The sequence below is a fragment of the Sus scrofa genome, chromosome 7 (assembly GCF_054392235.1).
Source record: "Sus scrofa isolate SSC_HxYL_T2T_F1_AM1 chromosome 7, Sscrofa_HxYL_maternal_Yorkshire_Landrace_v2.0, whole genome shotgun sequence".
Taxonomy (NCBI): Eukaryota; Metazoa; Chordata; class Mammalia; order Artiodactyla; family Suidae; genus Sus; species Sus scrofa.
The window spans coordinates 126,103,865-126,124,588 of record NC_139389.1 but is presented as its reverse complement, the minus strand read 5'-3'; the positions used below and the strand labels follow the sequence as shown (position 1 = coordinate 126,124,588).

The 20,724-nt window shown below is 46.3% G+C and overlaps 1 protein-coding gene and 1 long non-coding RNA gene across 35 annotated transcripts in view; both read right to left on the bottom strand.

The window, feature by feature from the left end:
* Positions 1-2,353: 2,353 nt before the first annotated feature.
* On the bottom strand, positions 2,354-7,113 carry LOC146401897 (uncharacterized). Its single transcript, XR_014811313.1, has 4 exons — positions 7,052-7,113; positions 3,916-4,130; positions 3,283-3,459; positions 2,354-3,172 (listed from the first exon to the last, which is right to left on the bottom strand). It is a non-coding gene; the product is annotated as an uncharacterized LOC146401897 (long non-coding RNA).
* Positions 7,114-9,521: 2,408 nt separating this feature from the next.
* UNC79 (unc-79 subunit of NALCN channel complex) overlaps positions 9,522-20,724 on the bottom strand; it is a 261,559-nt gene continuing 250,356 nt past the window's right edge. For all 34 annotated transcript variants that reach the window (XR_014811304.1, XM_084970070.1, XM_084970072.1 and 31 more), the window contains 2 exons: positions 11,629-11,670; positions 9,522-10,091 (listed from right to left, as the gene is read on the bottom strand). Coding sequence is in view for 33 of the 34 variants with exons in the window: in XM_084970070.1 (XP_084826196.1) it covers positions 9,891-10,091; positions 11,629-11,670 (243 nt within the window). In the remaining variant the exon portion in view is untranslated. The remainder of the gene's footprint in view (positions 10,092-11,628; positions 11,671-20,724) is intronic.

Below are 20,724 nucleotides of genomic sequence, written 5' to 3'. Positions count from 1 at the left end.
CCAGTGAAAACTCCTCCGTCCCCTGGCTGCCTACACAGGTGGCCCCTTGGAGGCGGGTGAAGATTCGGTGGGAGCCCTTGGGCTTTGTACTGTGGCTCCCATGCACCCCTGCCTGGCCCAACTCACAGCAGCAAACCCCAAGGCCAGCAGGGAGCCCTGCGCCTGTGTGTGAGGCTCCTGGGGCAGGAGCCAGGGCCAGCCTGGGAGAGAAGTCGGGGAGAGCCAAGGTCAGGGGCTGGGGAGCTGTCAGCATGGGGCAGGCGGCAGACCCCTCCCTGTACCACCTCCCCTATCCACCTGGCATCTCAGGGCGGGGGTGGGAGCAGATTCTGGCCACTTATTCCAGTTCTCAGGACCAACACAGCAAACAGCGTGTACTCTAGCCACCTGCCAGCCTCACACTCACCCCCCAGGCTCCTACCTCCTGCTCTAGGTCCTCTGCTGTCATCCAGGTGTGACACGGTGGGATCCCCAGGTGTCCCCACGTGGTACCCAGGGGTGTCGGAATCACCACCCCCGCCCAATGGGGGGGGTGGCAGAAAGGCTCTTGCTCCTTCCTTCCCCACACACCGCAAGGAGACCCCATCTGTGTCTCGTGGAAGGTGGTCCTGTGAGGGGGGCCAGCAGGGACACTTGATTCCAAGGGGTGGCCTCACCCTTGGGCACACTCACCCACCCCTCCTGGCTAGTGACCCACCAGTGGACCTCCGCTCCCCTGCCCGCCCCTAAGCTCCCCTGAGTGCCCCTAAGCTCCCTCCTCCCTCTTTCCAAATTAACTCTCAGGAAAGCACCAGATGGATTCCTTGACGTAGTTTTGATGCCCGATGTCCTGTTTCCATTCTTGGCACAAACGGTGCCCCTGTACCTGCTCTTATGGGCACGACCCCTCTCCTCCCCATTCCCTGCTGGAGACTGGCTCTCCTGAAGGTACATCCTCAGGCTCTTGGCTTCAGCTTTCGATCATTTGTTTGTCCATCCAATCCCTCCCCAAATACTTACAGAGCATCGGCTACGTGCCAGGCAGCACACTGGACACGGGGTTCAGCATCCCCGACTCTGGAGGTCCCGGCTGGAGATCTTGGAGGTCCCAGCTCCTGCCCACCCTCAGAGCTGATGCGTCCTGCCTGGCCCTCCAATCCGCTCTCCTGTCTCACCTCCCCTCTCCCAACCCCCGCTGCAGGTCCCTCTTTCCACTTTCCCAAGCTCCCTCTCACTCCATCCAACCTCTGTCTGCCAACAGGAGCTTCCTCGAGCCCATGGCCTCTCGTCCTCATCTCTGCACGTGCCTCTTCAGCCACCACCATTTCTCAGCCCAAACCCTGTCTTCTTTCATTTCTCTTTGCTGTTCAAGTGGGACACACTCCAGGGGTGAACATTTGCCAGTGGCCGATAAACCAGCAAGTCCTGTTAACTCAGTCTCCAAACACTTCAACCCACCTGCATAACTCAGGCCCCACCCGCCCCCAGCCAAGCCACCATGGCTTCCGCCTGGACCAGGCTGAGCGTCTGCCGAGGCCTCCTGCCTCCACCTCTGCCGCCCCAAGCATCGCTCCCCCAAGCGCCAGAGCGAGCTTTAAGTCAGATCATGCACGACTTTAAAACCTGCCCACGACTTCTTCCACACTTAAAATAAAAGCCGCACTTCTCACACTGGCTCACAAAGCCCTTCCTGACCCAGCCCCTGCTTCTCCTGCCCCCACGTCCCTGTCACCCTGCTCCCAGTTCTTCCTTCCCCTCAGTCACCCTGGCCTCCCTGAACTCCTCACAGATGCCAGCTTCTCCCCAGTTTAGGTCTTTGCAGCCTCCCTCCCAGGTTATCACTGGTGACTTTTTTCAACCACCCCTTGTCTATTTGTTTATTTATTTATTTTTTTATTTTTGCTTTTTAGAGCAGCACCCACGGCCTCCGGAAGGTCCCAGGTTAGAGGTTGAATTGGAGCTGCAGCTGCCGGCCTACAGCACAGCCACAGCCACGCAGGATCCGAGTCTGCAACCTACACCACAGCTCATGGCAACCCCAGATCCTTAACCCACTGAGCAAGGCCAGAGATCGAACCCACGTCCTCATGGATCCTAGTCGGGTTCATTAACCACTGAGCCACGACGGGAACTCCTATTCGTTTATTTTCAATACAGCACTTTTTGCCACTAAGGACGCTTGTCGATACGTGTATGCGTCTCCTGTCTTTCTCCTCCCATGGGAACATATGGTGCATGAGAATTGGGGCCTACCTGGCTTTTGGGTCTCACTCATTGTCAAATCGCCAGACCCCCAATGCCACTGGCACAAGATATATTGTAGAATTAATTGATCGATTAATTGTGGGTTACACATTTAGCAGCACACACAGCATAAAGAAAAGAAGGTAGCATTTTATTTCACACAGCTGGTCCGAGTCCCCGCCTCGTTAGGTGTAGGGGCTTGAGAGGACAGAAAAACCCGAATGTGCAAATTGGTGGTGTTCAGGCCTCTTCCAGTTTCACTGGTCTCCACTGGGTGACTCTGCTTCTTTTGGATAGATGCTCAGACTGCGTGCTGGCTTCCCAGGCCTGCTCTCCTCTAGGAGGCACCAGGTGTGTCCTTTAGCAGGCGTCTCCGGGTCCTGGCAGGTTTCGTGGCCAGCCTCGGCTGCTTCCTGGACAGGGGACTGCAGGGCTATGCCTGGGCCTAGTCTCTGAGGGTGACCATGCCTCCAGCTGCAAATGTCCACACTGTGGCAGTTTCTCTCTCCTGACCTTGAGCTCTGCCCATCTTCCTGCTCTCTCAGCACCAGCCTCAGAGAATCTGGGATCTGCACACTCACATGAGCAAGCAGGAGAGTGCGGCTGGAGTCCAGGCCCAGGCTTCTACTTGCAGCCCTGCCAAGGCTGCTCAGGCCACAAGCTCTTCTCCTGGAAGCTGTGTGCCATCATGTGGCAGGGCTCCTGGTACATTTCCATCTGGACATTTCTAGAATGTTCTCACCCCCAAGAGGGAAGGTACAGACGTGCCCACCTTGCCTCTCAGCCCTGCCCTGCATTTGTCTCCCTTTTTCTCTGGCCAATAGTCCACTAGGGCCCAGAAGAGGTGGCCTCTCCATTCCCCCATCCTGTCTGACCAGAACTTTCCTTACATCTGAACCTCCCCCCCGCCCCTACACCATCCACGGAGCTAGGCTGGGAAACACAATTCCTGGAGAAGAACAGAGAACACATCCATTTATTATTTTCAAAATATTATTCCCCTTACAAACACAAGGACGTGTTCACACCATGTGAAGTCCAAATGATGACAGAACGCACCATATGGAGGAGGATTTCCCAGCAGCTCATTCAAACAGAGAAACGCGGGGGAGCCTTGAGTTGCCACGCGAAGCATAGCGGTGTCGGAATGCTGCATTCCAAAGAATAGGAGCCAAATTCCCACTGCAAGCTGTGATTTCATTTCAGCAAAACACCAGCTGTCACATGGCATTACAGCTGGAAGGAGAAACGGCTGCATGAATGTCAGGTGCTTAGCCCAGAGCCCAGTGGACCTAGTAGTGAGTGCACCTCAAAGCTTAGCAACTATTCCTGTTTTTGACTCCCTCCCTGTGCCAAGTGCTGGACAGACATCACTTCCTTTGCTCTTTGTCAGGAGAGAGGAATTAATCATCTCCATTTTGCAGCCGATGAAACTAAGGCTCAGCGAGAGGAAGTCACTGGTCGGTGGTCAGAGAGCAGGTGTCTGAAAACATCCCCAGGGGACCTGGCTGCAGAGCCCATGTCTGTCCCCTTCATCTGCCCCCCGCTCTTAGCCCAGCCCTGGACTCTCTGAGCTGAAGGCTCTGGGCACACCCTGCTGTCTGAAACGGTCCCCATCCCCCTCTCCAGATCCCTCCCCCCGCTACCCCCCCAACCCCCACCCCCCCATCTGGGCAGCATGATTGTCCTCACCTGGAGCGCTTCTGTCCTTCACACCTGATTACTTGCTGGTTCCTCTCTTTTCCAAGTGGCCACTTGAAGAAGCGGAAATCAGGGCGTCTGCCAGGCAGCCCCAGGAGGCTCCCCTCTCCACCGGCCTGCAGGCGGGGGCCTGTCTGGACTGCAGGATTAAAAAGCCAATTCTTTGTTCCACCAAATCAGTGGTTTCCGCCAATGTCCCAAGCACCCTGCAGGGAAGAGCAGCTGCCAGGGGCTCACCTTGGAGAGACCAGCCCTGACCTGAAATGAGGTCAAAGTGATGGGTGGGGGTGGGGAGGGGCAGGGCCGCAGGCCCAAGGCCGTGCAGTTGGAGAGGGAGGGATGCCAGGGAGAAGTGGGCCACTGTAGTGCTGAGAGCATGGCCTCAAGTCCTGTGGGCCAGTGGCTTGCTGAGTGGCACCCGGTAAATCCCGCCCCCTCTCGGGCCCATACAATGAGAGGGTCTGTCTAAACTGGTGGTGAACCACAGGCCTGCAGGGCAGAGCAGGTGAATGAGTGAAGCACCAACCCAGGGGCAACAGGATTTCTGCCAAGAGGCTGTGGGGTCTTCCTGCTTGGGAGACTGAAGTCAGTAGTAAGAAGTGTACAAAACTGGAGCCTGCAGGCTCTGGCAGAAGTATTCAAAGCAAAAGAAGATATCAAAAGTTCAAGTTCATCAAACAAAATATGCTATGAGCCGGAAACAAATCTGACTAGGAACCATGAGGTTGCGGGTTCGATCCCTGGCCTCACTCCGTGGGTTAAGGATCTGGCGTTGTGTGAGCTGTGGCGTAGGTCACAGACACGGCTTGGATCTGATGTGGCTGTGGCTGTGGTGTAGGCGGGCAGCTACAGCTCAGATTAGACCCCTAGCCTGGGAACTTCCATATGCTGTGGGTGGGGCCCTCAAAAGACCAAAAAAAAAAAAAAAAATGCTTTGGGCCAAGTTTAATCCGCAGGCTGCCAGTTGGTGACTTCTGGTCTACATGATTCTAGGTTACCTTGTTGGGCGGGTGAGTAGCAGAGGATTCTACCTGCTGTTTGACTAGCAGAACTATGTATCAGAAAGAGCCAAGGCTTTGGAGGCTGACATAATCTGGATTCAAATTTTGCTCTACCTCTTCCTGAGTCCTGCAAATACAGTCTCTCCATGCCTCAGTTTCCTCATCTGTAATATGGGGTTAATAACAGAAGCGCCTACCTCACGTCATTATAGAGAAGACTAAAGGAGATCACCGCATCTAAAGTGCCTGACATGTTGTAAATCCCGCATAGGGCAGCTATGATTATTCCCAATTAGGGGCAAGTCTCGACAGGGCTGAGTGAACCCTTAACAGACCCCTAAACTAATAGTTCATCGCCACAATCTGTAATCCACAAAATTTTTTTCTTCCCAAACAACTATTAAGTGGGAAACTAAATGGGATTTAATTAGTGAGTTACGTTTTTTTCAAATAAATAACTTCCCAAAGTAAAGGAGAAAATGCCTTCGTCAGATGAAGTGACACCGGCTCGCTAGAAATTTATTACAGATGATCAATAAACAGAGACATCCACAAGACTGAGCTGCCTCAAAAAGAGCCCTCCGATTTCTTTATTCCATCCTCTTGGCACATTCTAGCCAAAAGAGCCCAGAACCCCAAAAAAGGGGGAGAGAAATTCATGTTTATGAAGTGGAGCCCTGACGTGAGGTCAGACGGCCTTCTGGTCCCAGTGCTACCGCTGTGAGCTGCATGACCTTGGAAGAGTCATTTAACGTCTGGGCCTCAACTTGCCTCATCTGCAAACTGGATATAATAACGCATACCTATCTCATGGGAGGGGAGGTCTAAGAGGAGTAAAGAGAATGTGTGTGAGGTGCACAGTACCTAGGAGATGCTTAATAAACGGCAGCTCTTGTGGTTTCTCTTGAATCCCCTTCATGAGAGGCTCACTCTTGCTGCTCCTAGCACTGGAAGGAGCTCGCCAGCCTCTTACTAATAACACTTTCTCTCTCAAAGGGTTCAACTCTCATAAAAACATAGTTTGGTTCTTTTCCAGTGAGTTCCAACCACTCCCTTCATTCTTCTTAAGACCATTACTGTTAAAACATCCAATTTGTCCAAAATACAGATTTGCAAATTAATTCTATTAAAGAGGTATATTAAGTGATCTGCATTGTCCAATTAATGCCAGAAGCCCTTGAGTCCCAGCTCATGAAAGAGTCTTGGTACATAACCCATCTTCTCTGATCCACTCCAATCTTAGTTGGCCCGGTTGTAGTTTGGAAATGGAGACGAAGTTGCTGCAAACAACTTGGCCTCAGATGAGACTCTCAGGGAAGAGAGCTGCTGAAAATCATCCTGTGGTCGGGAAGGAGGACACGCTTGTAAAGAATGGCGCGCCACGGAGACTGGACACCCTTGGTTATGACCGTGTTTCGGCTCGCCTGGGTCTTGTAGGTCTCGCTTCTGAGGGACTGGCTGAAGGGAAAAAACAAACTGCAGCTGGGAGCTGTCCCCTTGTGTGGGCTTCACAAGGTGGCACAGATCTTCTTGGAGGTCCATGGAGTCTGGTACAGTCTCCCAAACACCACCTCAGTCCTCCACTCTGCTGCGCTTTTCCAGGGAGATGGGTAGATGGCTCCATTTTACAGATAAGGTACACAGAGGTCCAGAGAGGTTTAATAACTTGTCCAAGCTCACCCAACTAGTAAGAGGCATGCCCATGACAAACAATCATAGAATCTATGGGCTTGCAGATTTTGGCCCATTCTACCCTTAGGAATCTCAGAATGTTCTGTTCACGCTCTGGAATCAGTAGGATTCCATGGCAGAAGGAAAATTGAATCTATTTCTGGCCCTTCTCCAAGGCAATAATCAGCGCTCGCCAAATCTGGATGAGGCAAAATTTGTTGGGATCTCTCCGCCCTTCATGCTGCTGTCAGAGCCGTCAGCTGGGGCTGCAGTTGGGGTAGCAAGCGTCAGTATGGGCAGGGGCTGAAAGCATAGTCCTTGGGGTCAGACGGACCTGCGGTCAAGTTCTGGCTTTGCCTCTTACTGGCCGTAAGACCTTGGACAAGAAGCTTTACTTCTCTAGGCTTTAACATGAAAACAAAAACAACAACCAATAACTTTTATTGAGTGCTTACCATGCGCCAGGCATTGCCTTAAGCTCTTCCCTTGCATTCTTTATTTCCTCATCTCATCAACCCTATGAGGTAGAATTGTCCACATGTTACAGATGAGGACACACTAATAATGAAATTTCAAAAACCCTGAGGTGGTAGGGAAAATATACCCAATGCCAGGGTTCAACTCAGCGCTCCTCAGTGACCTTCACCTTGGCCAGGGGTCAGAAGACTTTTTAAAGGGCCAGAGGGTAAATGTTTTAGGCTTTCAGGGACATAGAGTCTCTGTCCCTACTCTGCAATTCTGCCCTTAGAGCACAAACATAGCCATAGACAACATGTAACTGGCAGACGGGGTTGTGTTCCGATAAGTTAGATTTTATTTTTTTAGCAAAAACAAGCAGTGGACTGCAGTGGTCTGACTCCTGACCTAGCTGAATGGCTTCCCCTCTTACTGGTAAGGGCAAATCCTGCTAAACTTCCAGCTATCCCTTCTTTTCCTGGCTTTTTTCCTTGTAAGTGCCTGAGCCCCCCTTGCTGGAGAGGCTAACATATTGACATAACAAAAGAAGACGAGGACACTGGGTAATGAAGTGGGGGGGGAGGGAACGAGGCGAGCCTGTAAGCTTGCTGGTCTCTACCAGCCAGTGAAGTGACACGGTCCCAGCAGGGACAGTGTTTGGATCTGGTTGGTAGGAAAACGGGTCACATAGTTCTGAGGGGCGAGGAGGGAGACCTGCCTGGATGGGACCAAAACCCTAGGCTGTAACCGGGGTGAAGGAAACCAGTCCTGGCAGCAGGAAGCATTAGATGGACGCAGTCAAGAGGACTGAGTTAAGGGTTCATATCCAGCCCCCAGAGGGGCTGCAAGTACAGCGGGAAATGGAGGCAGAAGTTCATTCAAGGAACTGGGCAAAGAACATGGAGTTGGAAAAGAAGCTGTGGATGACTCCGAACCTTGTCTGCTGGTAAGATGGGGCCACTAAGATCCTGGCTGCCTGCAGCATGGTGGGCTCCGGACCAGTGAAGAGCTGGGCCTACCGCCGAGCCCAGATGGGGAAGTCAGTTACACCCCCACGGGAAAGTGGCCAGAGAGCGCCGCTGGCTGCAGCCCATTTCTATTAACCCCCTCTAGGAATCCCTGCACAAAAAGAGAAAGTCACAATTTAGCCCTTGCTGAGCCCACTGGGTAGCTCAAGAAAGACCTGCTGCTTCATCAAACCTATTCAATTCAACAGACATTAATTAAACATGTACTACGTGCAAACCCTGGGGATACAGAGACAGGACATATCCTCAAAGCTGTCACAGTTTACAAGTGAGACAAATACATGCACAACTTCTCATAATACAAGACAAAAATGTGCACAGAAGCATAACAAGCACGACTGGGACAGAGGAGAAGTCTCACTGGGGAAGCCCTTTCCAAAGAGTTTGTTAGCAAAATATGAAGAAGAATCATTTCTATACTCTTACTATGGGAACCTACTGGTTCCCCACAAATTTTCCTAAGGATGGAGACCTGCCACCCCGTCTTTCTAGAACGTCAGTGAAATACTTAAACACTGGAGGATTTGTTTTCCCCTGAGAAGGATGGAGATATCAGACTTCCCAGAAGAAAAGAGAAGCTTTTTAATAGCCAATATTTAAAAACTCCCATGTCCTCCAAGTCCCTCAGAGAGAACGGACTTCAAATAAATTGTATATTTCTCTCACCAAATGGTCTTAAAGTCTTTTCCCCTTAAAATTTTACTTTAGTCTTAAGGGAAGTTAGATGTTTTAAAAGTTTAGAAGAAATGGTTGAAAGGAACTAAACTCTAGCTCTATAAACTGATTTTTAAAAAACCCCAGGCTCACAAAGATAATAAAAAATGCATTTAATAGCATGTCAATATACAGCTTAAATGTATATTAAGTCTTCTTTTAGTCAGTGCATTACAGGGGTAGAGAAGAGAAGTATCATTTGTGAATGCACACTCAAATGCTAAGTATAAGTGCTGATAAATCTTGGTGCTCTTACACTATTAAAATTCCATTTTATGAAACATAGCTCCAGGTGCAGTGTTCTGTGCCAGCGTGGGGAAATTGTCTGGTCCAGTATGCAATCTACAGTTTGAAATTGAATTGTATACAAGTATTAACAAAAGAATAAAATTTATTATTCACAAAACTAAAATGGTTATCATAGAGCTTCCAAGAAAGTACAGCCTAGAACGGATGAGTTGAAAAACTAGTTTTAAAAATAATAAAACTTACTGGACAGTTCTGGAAAATGATATTATAAAACAAAGAAAACAATTGGCACAGTTTAACCACCTAATTTCTAAGTGCACTTTGTAATGGTCCTTGCAAGCTGCCACTTTTCCCAGGATAATGACAAAAAGCTTCAGTCAAGTGTCACTGGCTTATGGTGACGGTTTTTTTTTTTTTTTATTATTATTATTATTATTGCATTGCCAAGAGTGGATTTTAAGAAAAAACACTACAAAGGTTTCAAAAACCCTATTTATTCTCTATCATCAAAAATAGCAACAGGGGGACTTATACAACTTTTCTGTGAGTACCCACCAGTCTATTTTTTTTTTCTTAAAAAAAATAGAAGTTAGTTAAAGAAAAATGATTTGGTTTTTAAAAAATAATGTAAGGAAACACTTAATCAGATAGCCCAAGGAGTCATCAGAAATATGTGTAGCAAGAAAGCTTCATTTTGGCCCTCTCGGGCCTTTGCACGTCTTTTACTAAACTAGAAAGAGAATGTACAGTACCAATATGTTCCCCAACCTGCTTGGATCGAATTGTTTTGTTTTTAAACCCATTATTGCTAAACCAGAGTGTTGACACTGGGAGCCGAGGAGTCCGCTCACAGAGGATAAAATTGAGAGGCTGCTTCTGAGGACTGGATCTCCACCTGGGCCATTTTGAACTGGGTGCACTGCAGCCACTTGCGCAAGGCCGCCAGGCCGGCACTGCTCTGGGCTGAGCCCGGCAGCGTCCTGAGGCTGTGGTGGTTCACGTTGTTCTGAATGGCCTGGAGGCGAAGCTGGAGTCCCGCAGATAAGTGCTGTCAAGAAAGGGCAAGACCATGGTAGTTTAGTGTCTGTCCTCCCAAGGTTCACGGTCGACACAGGCAGTGCCGGGCCGGACTTCTGCAGGCAGAACTTACACTATGGCACGGAGCTGTGTGGCCTGAGGGCCAACTCTCAGACTTGGCAGTGCTCAGGGCAGGGGACCATGTCTCTAGCGCCCCCCTGGCTCAAGTCCATCCAAGTAATGCCATTCCCATCGGGACTCATTCATGGCGACACTGGTACACGGGCTGACACTTAGTCTTGTCCCCCAGGGGCTGTTCACTCTGTGAGCCTGGTGCCAGGCTCTCCAGGTTCAAATCCTGGCTCATCGGTAAACAACTGAGGGAACAAGTTTTTTTTTCGGTGTTTGGATTTTCTCACGGGTCAGGCGGGGACAGGAACCCTCGCCTGATGCGGTTATTGTTACGGATAAAAGAGTTACAGAGGGGTCAGAACAGATGTGGGCACAGAGTAAGTGCTCAGGACGTTTTAATCACGATTATAATTGCTCTGTTCTCATGTTAATGAACATGAAGGAGCTAGGTTATAAACTTTCCTCATTTTCCCCAGCTTTTCGTCAAGTCCCGTTGGCCTCTTCTTAGCACTCTGGGCAATGTCAGACCGTCAGAGATGACCGCCAGCAGGGGAGGGGCAGTTTGGAATGCTTCTAGGACAAGCACCTTTCACAAAAGAGGCTAGTACTGCAACACTCAGCAGAGCCGCCAGCCCTGCCGGTGGCCATAAACAGCACGAAAGCCGTGAACTTAGACTCAAAGCCCGTGATCAGCTGACAGCTGCAATTCTCACTTGGGGTCTGGATCCCTTGAAGTCACCTCCTTTCTTTCCACTAGCATCCCTCACCAGCTCTGAGAGGAAATCCAGCAAGAAGGCTTTCGGCTTCTCTTCCTCCCCTGATACTCCCAGTGCCTTAAATGGGACCCAGTTTTGGGTGGAACAGTTGATTAGCTTTGCCGTCTTAACATCAAGCTGCAATAACTACATTTATTATGAAGCCACCGAGGATGTTTGGCCCTACAATGATGATGTGTCACTCAAGGTGGGGACTGGCAGTGACAAATACATTCCCCCTCCTGGCTGCAGGGCCCTGTCCAAGTAACTCCTTCTGATCCTGTTTCCTCTTATGTAAAATGATGGGGGGTGGGCAGGTCCTTTCTAGCTCAATTCTGTCATTCATTCAATGCTACCCTTTCTTAATAGAACTCTTCCCTTAACCAAAAGTCAATCTTAGTGGCCAGGAAATAGCAGGGGCCATGCCTGGGCCTGGATGCCTTCGGTATCCTGCGAAGGTGGGGTAGCTTTTCAACCCACATTCTAATCAGAAACTGAGCCTCAGCCAGACTCCGGGGTCCTCCCCTCCTCCCTTCATCAATGAGGAGCAGTAGAGCAGCTGTTCCTGCTGTCACCTTGGCCCCAGGCCCCTTACCTTGCCCACAGGGTCTCCTGTGCTATCAGCCCCAGAGACCTGGAACAGGTGTAAGTGGAGCATCATGGAGCCCAGGGGCAACTTACCTTGATATTTGACTGAATCATTGGCAACCACATAGGTATCAGCTGTATGGAGAAACACAGAAGCCCCGTTATTACTGTTCCCCATTCTCCCACATAAGCTCCGCTTACTGCGAGGCAAAGCGGTGCACGAACATCACGCATTGCTCTAACATCACAAAAGGATGTGGGCCCCTGTTGTGGAGTTACCCGCTATCAGGAAAAAACAAAAAAAAGCAAAAAAGCAAAAAACGTCTGAGGCCAAACCTTGCTGAGCTGGTGGCATTTGGAGGTTAATAAGTGCCCTGTGAGCACCCGAAACACACTTTTAGAGTCAATGACTGATTGTCTCCTGAAAGCTACCAAGCAAAGGAAATTAAACATGTATTTATTTAATGAAATCCTCACTTTCTTGAAATATAATTTCCTCCATGGGATCTTTAGAACTGTCTCCAAGCAGCATGGCAACTCTGCCCATAGTTGTTAAGAAAATAGCACTGGGAGGCAGTTCAAATGCTGAACTGATAGAAAAAGACCAGCCCTGGGCTTGCCTGACTGTGATGTGGAAGATGAGATGCAGCCAGAGGGAGCTGGGGTGGAGGTGCACATGCTGCTCTGGCCAAATTAAGGCTCTCAACCCCCAGGCGCCTCCGTGCCCTGCCCCTCCGAGGCCGCCCTTCCTAGGAGGCCACAGGTGACCTGCCTGAGTACCCCCAGCAGTGCCCTCCTCTGTCTGCTCTGGTCTCTCGCCACACTGCAGGCCTTCTAAACACCGATAAACATTCACAGCCTCATAAATCCAGAAGTAGGGACAGATTACAACATTCCCCAAAGTGCGTGCCACGGATCTCCACTTTGATAGGATTTAAATGAGGAAGAAGGGCTACGAGCTAATAAGTTTGGAAACGCTGGTTTCTTTCAGGACTGCTCGGATCTTGAATGTGCTCACATGTATCATATCATTTCACTCCATGCTCCCTCTGACTCTCCACTCCAAGGAGCAGAGTTGATATGGGATGAATTGTGTCCACTGATATAGATGCTGAAGTCCTTGCCCACACAGCCTCTGATGGGACCTCATTTGGAAATGGGGTCATTGAAAACATCTTGAGTGAAGAAGAGGTCATTCTGGACTAGGGTAGACTCTTAATTCAATATAACTGGGGTCCTTATACAAAAAGGGGAAATGTGGACACAGATACACACACCGGGAGAATGTCACATGAACATGAAGCAGAGATCTACAAGCCAAGGAATGCCAATGATCTCCAGCCAAGCCCCAGAAGCTAGGGAAAGGGCCGGGACAGATGCTCCCTCACAGCCTCAGGAGGAACCAACCCCGCCATCACCTTGATCTCTTGACTTCTCACCTCCAGAACCATGAGACAGTAAATTTCTGTGATTTAAGTCACTCAATCTGTAGTACTCAGCAGCCTAACAAAACTAATACAAGGGTACTCAAGGAAGCAGAGCTCAGAGGCAGGAGTGTGCAGAGGGGTGGGGAGGCAATGGGGGTTCACGTGATGCTGACAGGTGAGTTTCATAGGAGAGGGTCACAAAAAACAAGTTTAGAAAAGCAGAGTGAGGCCTCTCATCATCTGCCCACAGATGAGTTGGGATAGATGTCACAAAAGGGGATCTGGATCCTATTCCAAATTCGATATAATTTCTGAAGAGGGAAAACCCCATTCACCGTGAGAAGAGCTATGCTCCAGAAAGATGACAGTGGCAGCAGTCTGGAGACTAGGGTGAGGAAGGACAAAGAGCACGGAGGCAGGAGCCCAGTGGGGAGGCAGCCTCCATGGTCCAGGTAAGACCAGGGATAGATTCTGAGATGGAGAAGGATGCTGTCTGCAGACACAGCCTGTGGGGGTCTGAGGACTAGTTTGCTCTTTGGATGGAGAGAAAAGTTAATAGTCAGCCTGGGCCAATGGGAGGACAGCAAGGCAATGAACAAACCAGGGTGAAAGAGGAGGCGAGCCTGCTGAGATGGAGATAGAATGTAAATGATCTGTCTGTTCACCAGTCATGGGCAGGGGCTGCTGGCCTCATTTAGTTCATCGAGTCATAAAAACAAACAAACAAACAAACAAACAAACTTGGTGAAGTGGTAAATTATATTCCTATGCTTTTGTTCTCTAAACTAAATCTGGCAGTTTTGCTTTCAACATTCTGGTGACACATACAATTCATTAGTTTGGCTTCCCTTGTTGTTTACTTCTAAACCTACTGTTTAATTGCAGCCATTTAATGCTCTGTCTCTAATATAACCATTGTGTTTAGAAATAGAGTATGGTGTGTCCCAGAAGATGATGCGACTGGATTTAAACTCAAACTATCAGAAAATGACACCCTCTCCCGCTTTCCCTGTCACCAACCCTCATAACAAAACTGTGTGATTACAAAGGTTGGTGCCAGAGAAGGGGGCTCTGGAGCCTAGGAGGACTGGCTCGTATGGAGCCAGTGGAGAAGGCGAAAGAAGAAAAGAAAAGGAAAGCTTGTCTGACCACTTTCTCCCTAATATCTGCAGGGAGAAAACAAAGCCCTGAGGGTCCTCACGTCTATAAAGTTCTGTCGACTTTGACCCATTTAATACAGACGCCGGCCCGTATGCCTCTTGATATTTAGGAAATACCTGACCTGCCTCTCTTGTTAAGATCCTGAGGGGATGAGGTGTGCAGGGACCAGGGAGTACTGGGCAGCCCGACCCTGGGTGGACACCTTGCCCAAGGCTGCCCCTGGGGCTAAGGACCTGTGTGAGGCAGTCAAGGGAAGAGGGAGGCTAATTTTCTCTTCTCTTATTATACTTTTTTGGCCTCACCCTTGACATGTCATGTGGAAGTTCCCAGGCCAGGGACTCAGCCCATGCTGCAGTTGTGGCCCACACGACAGCTGCAGCAATGCAGGATTCTTAACCCACTGCACCGCAAGGGACCGTCCCTGAGGCTGATTTTAGAAATGTTTCTGTTATTTTCCCATTGATGTAACATGTGACCATAAGACTCTATATATACCTGTCAGGGGCTTCAGGTTTGTGATTTATAAACCACATGATCAAAGGCATCAGGTTAAAGTTCGCTGTGATTGGTGGCATTACACCAATGAAGCAGTCATCCTACTTTAGGAATGGTACTTTGACTACTGAATAATGTTCATTTCACTATCCTTTTGCTAGTGGCTCCTACAAAGCTGGCAGTAAGAATCAGATATAATTTACCTGGGGCTCTGTAATATTATGATAAAATTGGTTGGTTTTCTCCTTTTCTTCTTCAAAAACAATATCCAGAACACTGACAGGCATTTTTAAAAACAGGTTGTTTTTCACCAAAATGAAAGTGATCATTTTCCTCTCACCTTGGTTTTTGCTACACAATAAATTAAAAACTTCCCGCTTGGTTGTACTATATTCATTTTACTCCATGCTTCCTCCAGCCCTCAAAACAAAATTAGTCGTGAAGCCTTCTCTTTCAGCCAAGATGGAGTAACAAAGACCAGATTTACACTCCCGCCTAAAACAAAACTAAAATTCCAGATGAAGTATACGAAACAATGGTTTTCAGACATTCAGCATCATCAGTGCATGACACTGGTCACTGAGGGAGAGGAAGCAAACAAGGTGAGCCTTACAATTATCCTAGCTCACTGTCAAGAGGGAGTTTTCAGGCAGGGGCACAGGGAGGAGGAGCCCCGGCAGAGTCTGGCAGTCTTCCTGTGTGAGGAGATGGAACTGGGAGTCCAGCGAGGCCAAGGTAGCTAGTCTGCAAGGCAGAGTAGTGGAAAGGAAGGAGCTGTATAGATAGACAGACAGAGAAGGAGAGGAAGAGGGGGCTAAGTTTCTGAAGCTCCGTAAAGGGTTCCCCGTGAGTCTTCAGCTGAATATTGACCAGTAAACACATGTGAGAAAACTATCCAAGGCCAAAGGAAAAAAAAAATAACCTAAAAAGATTTGAAGGAAAAATCCCAATGATCACACAGCAATGGCTTGTGTTTCCACTAGTTAGGGTGGGAAAATCTTGCAAATCATAGAACACTGAGTAGGGTACTCAAAAGGATAGTACTTAGCAGTGAAGAAATAGTAGCTCTAGACAAAATGCTGCTCTGATCCCACCCACCAAAGCTTAATGTCAAGTCTCAAAGACATAAAACTGTTTCTAAGTAATTTAAATATGTCATAGAATACAGCTCAAGAATACTCATAAGAATCAAAAATATCTAGCACCCAAAAAAGTCAAACTCAAAATGTCGAGAATCCAGTAAAAAATTACCAGCCATGTTAAGAAGCAGGAAAGTGCGATCCATAATGGGAAGAAAAATCAAGCAATTGGAAAAGATCCACGAATGACAAATAACAGAATTAGTACACAAGGACGATACAACAGTTATTGTAACTATATTTGATATGGTCAAGAAGGTAGGAAAATACTGAGTATGATGAATAGAGGTGTACAAGAAAGTTTGAAAGAAACAATAGCTGACACTTTTCCAAACATAAAAACTATAAATCCACAGATCCAAGAAACTCAGCAAACCCAAGGACAAGAAACATGAGGAAAACTACACCAAGCCATGTCATCATCAAACTGCTTACAACCATGATTAAAAAAAAAAAGAAAGAAATCTTAGGAGTTCCCACTGTGGCAGAGTGGGTTAAGAATCTGACTGCAGAGTTACTGCAGAGGTACAGGTTTGATTCCCGGCCCGGGGCATGGGTTAAAGGATCTGGCATTGCTGCAGTTGTGGTGTAAGTTGCAGCTGTGGCTTGGATTCAGTCCCTGGCCTGGGAACTTTCATATGCCATGGGTGCAGCCATAAGATAAAAAAATAATAAAAATAAAAATTTTAAAAAATCTTAAAAGCAGTCCAAGAAAAACGACATATTATATACAGAAGAAAAAAAGTCAAAATGACAAAGGTTTCTTCTCAGAAATAATAGAAACAAGGAGACAGGAAATTGCATCTTTAAGACACTAGGGAAAAAAAATTTGAACATGGGATTCAATAACTAGTGAAAATATCTTCCAAAAATGAAGCAAACTAATGACTTGATTCTCAGACATACAAAAGCTGAAGGAATTAAGAGCAGACCTACACAAGAAGTAGTAAGAAAGTTTTTTGGGCAGAAGTAAGATGAATATTTAGATCTACAGAAAGGAATGAAGAAAACTGAAAAAAAAAAAAAAAAAGTAAACATGGCAATAACAGCATGCGGGGAGCCGAGAAAATACAGGGACTCAAAACAAGGACCTTGCCTGATGGCAGAAAAACCTGAAGGCAGGTTCTTAACCAAGAAAGGGAGCCCACCCGAACGGTACAAGCCGAAGGTGGGCTTTTGGTCAGGAAAAAAGCTCACCTGAATGGTACAAGCCGAAGATGGGCCTCTGGTCAGGATAAAAGCCTGCCTGCACCGTACAAGCTGAGGGCAGGCCTCAGGTACACAGCTCTAACTTTGATGTTGATGGGGAAGAATTGAGGCTTTCCTGGGAAAGCAATTTCCATGTTTGCACTGGAGAACATGGAATGTTTCTCGGGTGACTTAGTCTTTCCTGCTGTTTCATTTGTTATTCAGTTTTTCTCAGTCTTCCCTGATTATTTACTTATTATTCTTATTTCCCATTCTTATTGTCCTGCGGTGATTTGTGACTTAACAAAATTACAACAATAGTATAATAAAAATTTCATCCTGAAGAACTTTTCCCCCATTTAAATCCAACGTAGTTAAAACATAGTGTTTATCTATTAACTAGTTATATAGTAACTTTAGAGTTAGGATTTTAATGAGGTCCATAGAAGTTAGCCATATCTTATTCAAAGAACCTAGCTGTGAGTTTTGTCTTTGATTTTAAAAGCTTTTTAGTGATAGCTAGTTTAATTAAGTTGGTTTATATTTACTCACACTGTCTCCCTGCCATAACGCTTTGAAGATAAACACCAGTCTACAAACAAAGTTTGCAAATGCTAATTCTTGTGTTTTATGGCCTCTTCAAAGTACTCACTAAGTTCAGTTAAGATAGAGATCTTAAAACAGGATGCATGGCTGCTATACCATGTAATAGTTAACCAATGTACTTTTAACACTGTAATGTAATCTGTAGTGAAAAACTGTCTATATAATCAACCACTGTTGCCAATAAAGTTTGAGCAGTCCAGCGCCCTGGAAGAAGGGACAAAGAGGCTGTCTCCGTAATTGTACATTCGCCAACACCGCATCCCTCTCCCGATCGGGAAGTGCGTGCTCCCTGGTCGCCGGAGCTGGCCTCCAGCAACAGCAAATATAAATAAGTGTAAAACAAATGGTAAATTGCTTCAAGAGATAATTGGCCATTTAAAGCAAAAAAACATGGTTTGATTTATAACACATATAGGAGTAAAGTGGGAGTCAAATAGCACAAAGCCTAGAAATGAAGTATATTCTGGACATTCTTTTCCTATACATGAAGTGGTATATTATTGTTTGAAGGTAGACTGTGTGAAGTTAAAAATGTAGACTAGGAGTTCTCACTGTGGCCCAGCAGGTTAAGGACGTGCCATAGTCTCTGTGAAGATGCGGGTCCAATCCCTGGCCTCTCTCAGTGGGTTAAGGATTGGTGTTGCCACAAGCTGCAATGTAGGTCACAGATGCAGCTTGGATCCACTATTGCTGTGGCTGTGCTGTAGGCCTGAACCTGCAGCTCCAATTCAGTCCCTAGCCTGGGAACTTCCACATGATGCAGGTGTGGACGTGAAAGGAAAAAAAAAAAAAAATTTAATAAAAATTAAAATGTAGGCTATAAACTCTAACTCAACCACTAAAACAACTAAGACATACAGCTAATAAGATAACTAAAAAAAAAACACACTTAAAGAACCCATGGGTCAACTAAGTCAAAAGGGAAACTGAGAAAGTATTTTGAACAGAATGGAAAGGAGAATATTTCAAAATTGTGAGGAATACAGGTAAAACAGTACTTAGGAGGAAATTTAGAGCACTGAACGCTGCTGACTGAATAGAAAAAGGTTCTCACATTAATGACCTCAGTTTCCATATTAAGAAACTAGACCAAAAAGAGGAAATTATATCCAAATTTAACTGTGTAAAAACTCAATTAGTCAAAAGGAAGTTAGAAAAAGAGGGAATAAAGGATAAAGTACAGATGGGAAATACAGAAAACAAATAGCAAGATGATATTTTAAGCCTAATAATATCACATAACACATTAAATGAAAATGGTTTAAAAACCCAAATTAAAAGGGACTGTCCGATCAGATTTTAAGAAAAGTGCAACATTTAAGTATATGCTGCTTATAAGAAATATACTTTGAACATAAAAACACAAATAGGTTAAAAATAAAAGGATAGAAAAAGATATACTATCCTAACACTAGCCAAAGGAAAGCTGGACTGCCTTTTATTAATACTACGACTGAATAATATTATTGAGAAGAAAGAGAACCATTTCATAAGTTCAATTCATTAAGAAGATACAACAATCCTAAACATTTATGCACTTAATAACAACTTCGTAATCTGTGAAACAGAAACTGATAGACCTGAAGAGATAAATTAGGGAGATATTTCAATGCCCCTTTCTCAATAATTAATAGACTAACGAGGCAGAAAAAGAAGGGAGGAGATGAAAGACGAACACCACCACCATCCACAAGCCTGAACCGACTGTCACAGGAAACTATACTAAACGACAGCAAAAGACGCGGTCTTTTCTATTACACACAGTGCGTTTACCAAGATAAACAGTATTCTGGGCCATAAAACAAGCCTCAATACACTTAAAATGAGTCAAATGATACAAAGTATGTTCTCTGAACACAGTGGAATTAAATTAAAAATCCATAACAGAAAATCTCTAGAAAATCTCCAAATATTTGGCAACTAAATTATATACTTCTAAATAAGCAATGGGTCGAAAAGGAAAGCAAAAGGGAAGAGAGGAAGTATGCTGAACTGAATGAAAATGGGAACCCAAATGCCAAATTTTAAGAAGCCAGCAATGGAGTTCCTGTCGCAGCGCAGTGGTTAACGAATCCGACTAGGAACCATAAGGTTGCGGGTTCGATCCCTGGCCTTGCTCAGTGGGTTAAGGATCTGGCGTTGCCGTGAGCTGTGGTGTGGGTTGCAGACATGGTTTGGATCCCGTGTTGCTATGGCTCAGGCGTAGGCCGGCGGCTACAGCTCCGATTTGACCCCTAGCCTGGGAACCTCCATATGCCGCGGGAGCGGCCCTTGAAAAGGCAAAAAGACAAAAAACAAAAAAAAAAACAAAAAACAAACAAACAAAAAAAAAAACTCACCAAAATTGATACACTTTTATCCAGACTGATCAGAAGAAAAGAACTGAGATCACACATCACATCACCAGTTTCAAGAATGAGAGAGGTGACAGAACTACTGGTCCTACAGATATTAAAAGTATAATAAAGGAATACTATTAACTTCATGCCAATAACGTCCACTATTCTGATGAAGTGAACAAATTCTTTGAAAGACACACACGACCAGAGATTGTTCAAGAATAAACAGATAAGAGCAAGAGACACATTCTGTGTCTCAGTTGCGGCTCAGCGGGTTAAGAGCCCAGCATAGTGTCTGTGAGGATGTGGGTCCGATCCCTGGCCTCTCAGTAGGTTAAGGACCTGGCATTGCAGCAAGCTATGGCGTCCGTCGCAGAGGCAGCTCAGATCTGGTGTTGCCATGGCTCTGGAGTAGACCTCAGCAGCAGCTCCAATTCAAAGCCTGAGAACCATATGCCACAGGTACAGTTGTAAAAAAAGAAGCAGAAGAAAAAAAAAAAAGAATAAGCAGATAACTTAAATAGTCCTATGACTATTAAAGAAATTGGATCTGTAATTTAATACTTTCCTGCAAAGAAAATTCTAAATCCAGGCAGTTCCACTGGTGAATTCAACCACATATTTCACAGAAAAAAAATAATATCAAACCCATACAGATGTTTCCAGAAAACGGAAAGGAATACTTTCTAAATTACTCCATAAGGCCATCTCTACCTTGATACCAAAACCAAAAATAGTTACTATAAGAAAACTACAGTCCAATATTCCTTATAAACACTGACGTGAAAATATTTTAAAGTGTTAACAAATAGAATTCAGCAGTATATAATAGAA